The sequence below is a fragment of the Myripristis murdjan genome, chromosome 12 (assembly GCF_902150065.1).
Source record: "Myripristis murdjan chromosome 12, fMyrMur1.1, whole genome shotgun sequence".
Taxonomy (NCBI): Eukaryota; Metazoa; Chordata; class Actinopteri; order Holocentriformes; family Holocentridae; genus Myripristis; species Myripristis murdjan.
Window position 1 is genome coordinate 15872567 of NC_043991.1, and position 7132 is coordinate 15879698.

General features: G+C 40.6%; 1 protein-coding gene across 3 annotated transcripts; it reads right to left on the minus strand.

Moving 5' to 3' along the window:
• Positions 1 to 308: 308 nt before the first annotated feature.
• phyhd1 (phytanoyl-CoA dioxygenase domain containing 1) lies at positions 309 to 4101 on the minus strand. 3 transcript variants are annotated; one of them, XM_030066181.1, is made up of 12 exons: positions 3897 to 4097; positions 3347 to 3505; positions 3209 to 3214; positions 2903 to 2978; positions 2770 to 2817; positions 2607 to 2662; positions 2457 to 2519; positions 2269 to 2290; positions 2047 to 2175; positions 1689 to 1805; positions 767 to 893; positions 309 to 665 (listed from the first exon to the last, which is right to left on the minus strand). In XM_030066181.1, exons 1-12 carry the CDS (start codon positions 3927 to 3929, stop codon positions 617 to 619), a joined length of 885 nt encoding a protein of 294 aa, XP_029922041.1. In that variant the 5' UTR covers positions 3930 to 4097; the 3' UTR covers positions 309 to 616. The 3 variants fall into 3 exon arrangements, with proteins under 3 accessions (XP_029922041.1, XP_029922042.1, XP_029922043.1); XM_030066182.1 differs by lacking the exon at positions 3209 to 3214 and having other exon boundaries at positions 3897 to 4096; XM_030066183.1 differs by lacking the exons at positions 309 to 665; positions 767 to 893 and adding an exon at positions 912 to 937 and having other exon boundaries at positions 1634 to 1805; positions 3897 to 4101.
• Between the last annotated feature and the right edge of the window lie 3031 nt (positions 4102 to 7132).

A 7132-nucleotide genomic window follows, 5' to 3' on the forward strand; every position in this document is an offset into this window, starting at 1 on the left:
GGTCAATATATACACAATAAAAAAATGACACAACCCTGTTGATTTAATTGTATGTAATAAATAAAGTCCTGAACAATCCATCGCCCTCACCTTTGAAATGATGGTTGTGTAATACATATACTTGTGTATTGCGTCAGTTTAGGTCAACAGAAAAGATTTATCTTAACTTCTTTAAAATGACAATCTGAGTCAGCCACCCCCTGCTGACACAAACATGAAAACTGGTGACAGAGTTGATCCAGACAATCTGGATAAAGCAGACAGTACAAGTTATACTGTGGAGCGTTCACAGGAAAGCAGAGCCGAGTAAAATTTAAAAAATGTTTATTCAAATCAACATTTGATTTAAATCCATTACTTTCTCACATAATTGCAAATGTGAGTAAACCACCATTACTCCTTTATTTAGCATCACATTTGGTCCCTAAATCAGATATGCAGCAATGTTTTAGATGTATTGTTAACAGTAATTCTGGGTTAAGCTGCATGTTTTTTTTTTTTTTTGTTTTTTTCAAACATTTAGTGTCACTCTACACTACACAAGTTGACGCTCGTTGGTCCGTCCTGAGGATTTTGTCTATCCCTGAACTGCAGCAGCAAAGGCCAGCCGCATCCTTTAGTCGGTGTAGAGCAGCGGAAACGGGAGCTCCTCTGTGGGCTGCAACCTTAGAGTGCCAAAGAGGTGAAAAAGAAGTGCTGTAAGTCTGTGGGAAAGACATAGTTGGCATAAAAACACAGCACCCCGACCGATGAAAACCAGTCTCACCAGTTGTCAGGGCTCCACTTGGTGCTCTGGGACTCCATGATGTGGAAGGTGTAGACATGCCGAGAGTCTGCGGAGGTGTTCTGGGCGCTGCGGTGCACGACCTCGCCATGGATCAGGACCACGCCACCTGAACATGTGCGGGCGCATGGATGGAGAGATGAACTGCATGCACTGCATTTGACTAAGCACACAGATTTCCATGGCAATTAGGCTGAACCAGTAATCGAAATATCAAAATCACAATAAGTGATAAGTTTTGATCGAAATATCAAAATCACAAAATGTGTGACAAAACATGTAGATGCAATACTGTGGTGCCCTGACCTACAAGCTGTATTTTCCATATGTAAGAAAACATATTTGTTTGGTACAGACCCCAGCAAAAATCACATTATTCTCATTTTATTGGGTTTTTGGCTGCACAGTTGATCAAAATCGTACCAAAATGGCAACATGGATAATATCTATATCCAAATCTCAGCTGCTGCAGTATTTTTGAGGGTTAAATCTGGCAGTTTAACATTATAAATGAAGTATTGTGGAGCTACAGAGATTCCCTGCTCCACAAATCATATTTCCCTGAACATGATGGTTTGGTGCAGACCCCAGCAAAAATCACACATTCCTCATTTTACTATTTTTTTCCAGTTAAACTGAAAATTATGATGCAGAAATGATCACTCCCACTAAAATCACAAATATCACTGCAATCGCAATATGATTATTTTTTTTTTACCATATTGTGCAGCCCTAATTGGGTTTTCAGTGACACTGACGTGTGCCACACAATCCTCAGTGTCATGTGCCTCTTTTGCAACACATGTAATCCCAATACAGCCTTATTTTTGCCTGAAAATCTCCATTCACAATCACCAGTCGTGCTCATCACTAAAGTTCATGAATTTGGTGAAGTGTGGATGACCTTTTCGAACGGGTGCAGCGACAAACTTGTCTTCATCATAGGTCTTCTCTGTACCGATGAAGTCTGTCAGGGGAAAGGTGCCCTTTGGGGTGCGCACCATCCGCCGTGTGATGCCACCTGGGAAAAGGAACCAGAGAGAAATTTATCTTTAAAATTAGACAAGGAATAACAAGGTTGCTGCTTCTCAGAGGTAATCTCTAAACTCACTCTTGGTTAACCTCTCATTTCTGTCTGGTTTGTTTTACCCAAGCACATGAAGTGGAGGTAAACTATTTGAAGGAAGATTGGCAGACACAGCAGCAGATTTTATTCTAGACATAAAACAGCAGGTGAGTGATGGGTTGGATTGTGAACTTACTGTTTTGTGACCCCGGGATAAACCACAGGCAGCCGTTATTGACTGTTGCATCTTCCAGGGCTATCCACAACCCAATCACTCTGCCCAAAGGCTCCGTGTACAGAAACGTGGCATCTTGGTGCGGTGTCACTGAGAAACAGACAAGAAATGTGTTGATACATCAATAAATTGTGGATTATTATTACTATTATTTTAATAATTTCTCCAAAGTTGCTTTCTTACCTTCCCCACCAATCCCTGGTTGCTGAAGGAGACAGACAGAGAGAGAATGAGAAAAGTGACAACTAACCCTACATAGTATCTTTGGCAGCAAAATATTTTTTGTAAATGTTAATGTTGAATCATGATCATATAGGTGTACATGCAGGAAAGGTGTATGCATGGTGAGACCAGGCAAGGGTGTGTTTTACCTTAAAAATGTACATGCTCTGTGTCACCACAGGACTTTTAAGACCCAGCTTCTTAGCAATGCCCTACAAGGACATGTAAATCTGCGGTGAATGTTGGTTACAGATGCAAGTAAAACGTCAATTCTCTGACAAAGTCGCCAGTTGACTGACCTGAATCTTGGGTGAATGTGTAACCTTTTTGTACAAAGGTTCATAGGCATGCAGTGCTAAAAAAAACAACAACAAAAAAACCAAAATGAGACCACGGTTTGGAAAGAGAGGGAGAGGACCCGTGTTACATCATATGTTCATTCAGAAGTCTTCCCTTCCTCACCATGTCCAACTTTGTTCAGTGAGCGCTCCCTCGGCACGATGAATTCTCCTGCAAGTTGAGCAACACTTCAGCCATTTTGACTTTTCACCTCACTGAGAGGACTCGATGACGTGACATAACATATGGAGCTCACCTTTGTCGTCGAAAACTCCTTTCTCAAAGAAAAAGCGGATCTTATCTCCACTGGTGATGAAATAGTCTGCATTCCCCTGTCAACCAGGAGTGAGTTCATGTCAGTCAGCTGATCCACAGGGGAATTATTGCATTACAGAAGGTAGACAGAGACTCCACTGACACTAACTTCACTGCTGACATAGGAGTTGCTTTAGCTGCACCAGGGTAAAGCAAAATACTTTGCAGAGGGAGCTACAGTCTGCATGATCTTAAAAGAGAGCAGCCTGATTTTCTGCAGTGAATGAACACAATAAAAGTCTCTTACCTGCATCTTTTAGTCCATAATGATGGCATGCATGCATAAGAAATTTTACAGAACAAAACTGTGAGACAGCCCATGCAACTTTTTTTTTATCTTTAAAATTAATCTTCATCTACCAGTTGCCCTCTGGTTGCTGGTTACCTGTGTTTTGAGCTGCTCCTCGTGATAGGTGGAGAAGGTGGTTCGGCAGTGATCCGGGACGTCCATCTGCTCCACTATCTCTGCCATCCTGTGCCTTAGCTCATCACACTCTTGGGAAGTCAGGAGCCCGTCCAGAATCACATACCCGTCCTCCTGGTACTGTCAAGAGGGAGCGGAGGGGCAGCTGAGTCAATGTTGTCTTTCCCAAATGAACCCTGAAGCTGATCCAAGGCTCCAGACTCTCTTAGTGCCCAAACTATTTTAGAAATCTGCACCAGTTCATTGATGCATGAAAATGACAAAGCAAAAATGCTACAAACTTTCAGTGGATGCCATACAATCAACACAGCAACTCTAACCTGCAGGAATACTAGCATATTCTTCAGTAGAACATATATAAAACGTATTATGTGGTCACTGACACAGGTCTGTCTCCCTCCAGGACTATTTCAGTGACATTATACTGAGTCTGCGTTTGGGGATTCCCAGCGGTACGTTCACTACAAATCGTCAATGTTTGGAAGCTGCATCGTTTTATTTTAGTGCTCACCTTTTGCACATCTCGATCGGTCATGAAATCCATGCTGAAACAGTTGCAGAGCTACCATAAGTGTGTGAATGTGTATGTGAGGGTGTGTGGGGGGGAGTGTGTGTGTGTGTGTGAATGTGTATGTGTGCGTGTGTGTGTGTGTGTGTGTGTGTGTATATCATCCGGGTGGTTTCAGGTCTGAACGCGCTGACTGATTTCCGACCATGTGATGGACCTGTCCACCTCCATTAATGTGTAACCGAGGGACACTAATAGGATTTGGGACTTTAACTCTTTCAGGACTGCAGAGCCAGCGGATCCGTCCAGCAATCAGAGAATTTTTTTTTTTAAATCGAGAAAATAAAAATAGAATGGGATAGATTATCTTAGATAAAATTAGAGACGCTCTAATAGGAACAGAGTGGGACAGATTAAATTAGAAAAAAAAAATCATAAAGCAGGATTTTCCCATTCATTTTTTTTATGGACACTGTGTTGTGCATTACGCAGAGTGGCCGCTGGGTGTCGCTCTTGTCCTTGTTATACTTGCTCTACTTGTTCTTCTTGTTCTAAACCATTTAAAGCTGGACTGGGATGACTGGCCAGAGGGAGCTATGTGGCCATTCCTGTTATTTCACTGAAATTTTCATGTCATTCATTATCGACTGTTAAGATTAATTCAGATTTTGTAAGTGTCTGTGTGGACACCAGACCTCTGAAACATCTGAAACAGACCAGTCAGCTGTAAATCAATCCAAGAATAAAACAACTAGCACATTAGAGCATGACCAGGCCAAAACATAACACCAGTTTCCCAGAGATATGAGTTCCATTTTAAGTGGTTTGACTGGATTTGTGAGCTGGTGCCCATCCTCCAACCCTCACAGCTCAGTCCCCTCTCATATGTGTGTTTATGGTGCAGCAGTTTGCACCTGACTGCAAAAACATGAAAACACTTGCCGGGGAGCCTTTGACAGTTGATGGGTAATTAAGCTGATTTTATTTTATTTTATCTTATTTTATTGTTCACCATGAAAAGGTATTGAATCACAGGTAATGCCATTTAATTTGATCAAAAATGTCCCATTATCCAACCTAACCTTATTTTTTTAAGTCTGCATCTTCTTGTCTGACCTTCTCTAAAATGGATGTAAGTTATAATAGTAGACCATCAGAGTGACAGATTTCCAAGGGGATGTTATAAAATCATACTAGAGGCAAATATTTTATGCAAATAATTTGCTTTGTGCGAATGATTCTTCTGATAGGTGCCCAGGCTGCCTTCGAAGTGGGTCCCCTCTCTTTCTGATCCTTCCCAAGATTTCTTCCATCTTTTCCTTCCTTTTGGCATTTTTTTTTTTTTTTTTTGAGTGAGTTTGTTCTTGCCTGCCCCAAGGCGTCATTTTGTTTTCTATAAACTGTAGGGCTGTCATGTTTTTAAAATGTAAACAGTGATTAAGGACTGTGAATTAACTTGAACTTGATATTGAAAGGATGAACACGATATATTCTTTACCACATATAAACAAATTTTCGAGGGAAACTATTTTTTGTGTGTGTGTTGACATCACAGATCATGAGCTCAAGGGAAATACTGCATGCTGCAACATTCCTGTATCATAAAGCTGGCTTGAACTTTAGGAGGGTATTTTCAAAGTAACTAAATCCAACACCCCCAAACTGTTGTAATTTAAAAAGCACATTATCTCATCCTGTCCAAATGGAAACGGAACTGAGGGAAACTATTTAAAACTTTGATGTTTCTTAAAGCAACCAAACCATATGTTGATATTTTCCAACTCTTTTGGCCGACTGCCACTGTGTTGATACCAATAAACCTAACTGCAGAGCACATCAAGTCTTTCTTGTAGAGGAATTAACATTTGATCATGCCTGCTCTTATTGTGAAGGCCCAAATGCAGACAGAAAATAAAATGCTTCTCAAAATGTATACAGTTAACTGGGCAAAATAAGAAAACTGCTTCAAGTTAGGTTTTGTAAAACATGCCATATTTACATCCACACCCACATCTGAAGCCAGTTTGTCCCACCAAAAGAGCTTGTGTAGAGTTTGATTTTGAAGGTTTTAATATAATAATATGAACAGGGCAAAGTATAGGCCTACAGCTGCCTTGTACCTCCTTGAAGCTAGAACTGTGCTTCCAATGTTAGTCTTTGAATCTCACACAGCAAATTTGATTTGATTTTTCACAAGAAAGAAACAAAGAAAGCAAGAAAGCTTTTCCAGTGACTATGATAATGTTTCTTGTCTACTGCTATTCAGTAACCTGTAATGGTTCAATAAGATCTACTGTTCCTATTGATGTCTCAGTATCCCAGAGGCACTATAATAGTGTTTACATCCACCATAACTCATTATTTTCTGCTCCTAGAATATTTTAATGACGCTCGTTGCATTGAAATCCTAGAACCAGACGACCAAGCATAAAGCACCATGTGACCCCACCACTGTCTCGACTGGGTGACTTCTTTTCAAATGCTGCACACCACATCACAAACAATTCTGTCAGTGCTTTCAGTTCATGTTTTGCTTTTCAGTGTCAGCTCAACAACAAAAAACACACACTGGCTTTCACAGTGAGATATCATGAACCCCAAGGCTCTTTGAAAGAAGGTTCTGTAATTAAAAAAAAGTAATATCAATGGCATTATCTCATTTCAAACCTTTGGTACCTATGGTATGTGGTGATACCATATTTATTCATCAAGACAGTTTGACAGCTGACTCAGTTTAAGGTAACTATTTAAGATGAATGAGGTTTTCCCATTTTTCACCCTCTAATGCATAAAGTTATGTGGTGCAAATATAATGACCTCTAAAAGGATCAGCAAGCAGCTATTTGGATGTCACAAAAGCCGAGGTGGTGAAAAGTCGGGTGTCTAGTCTCTGGTGGCAGGTGATGTCACCAGCTGCACTATACTTTTCACCACTAGAGGTCAGGCTTCACACAGATTTAGGTTGGGGGTTTAACTACTTTTTAAACTGCCTGCAATTTATCTCAACACTGAGCTTGCATGATTTTTTGTAGAAAGAGCAGGATGTAACTAATCCCTGTGGGTGTAGAGGCAAAGTGATGCAAAAAGCTGTAAAAACAACTGCTGCCCCCGGTGAGTGATGTGGGACTTTTGAAATACATGAAATAAGGTGCTTCACAGCATAACAAGCTCCATTCTGCACTGCATGCATCAATATGGCTCTGCTGTGAATGTAAATCAGGAATGAACACACTGAGAAA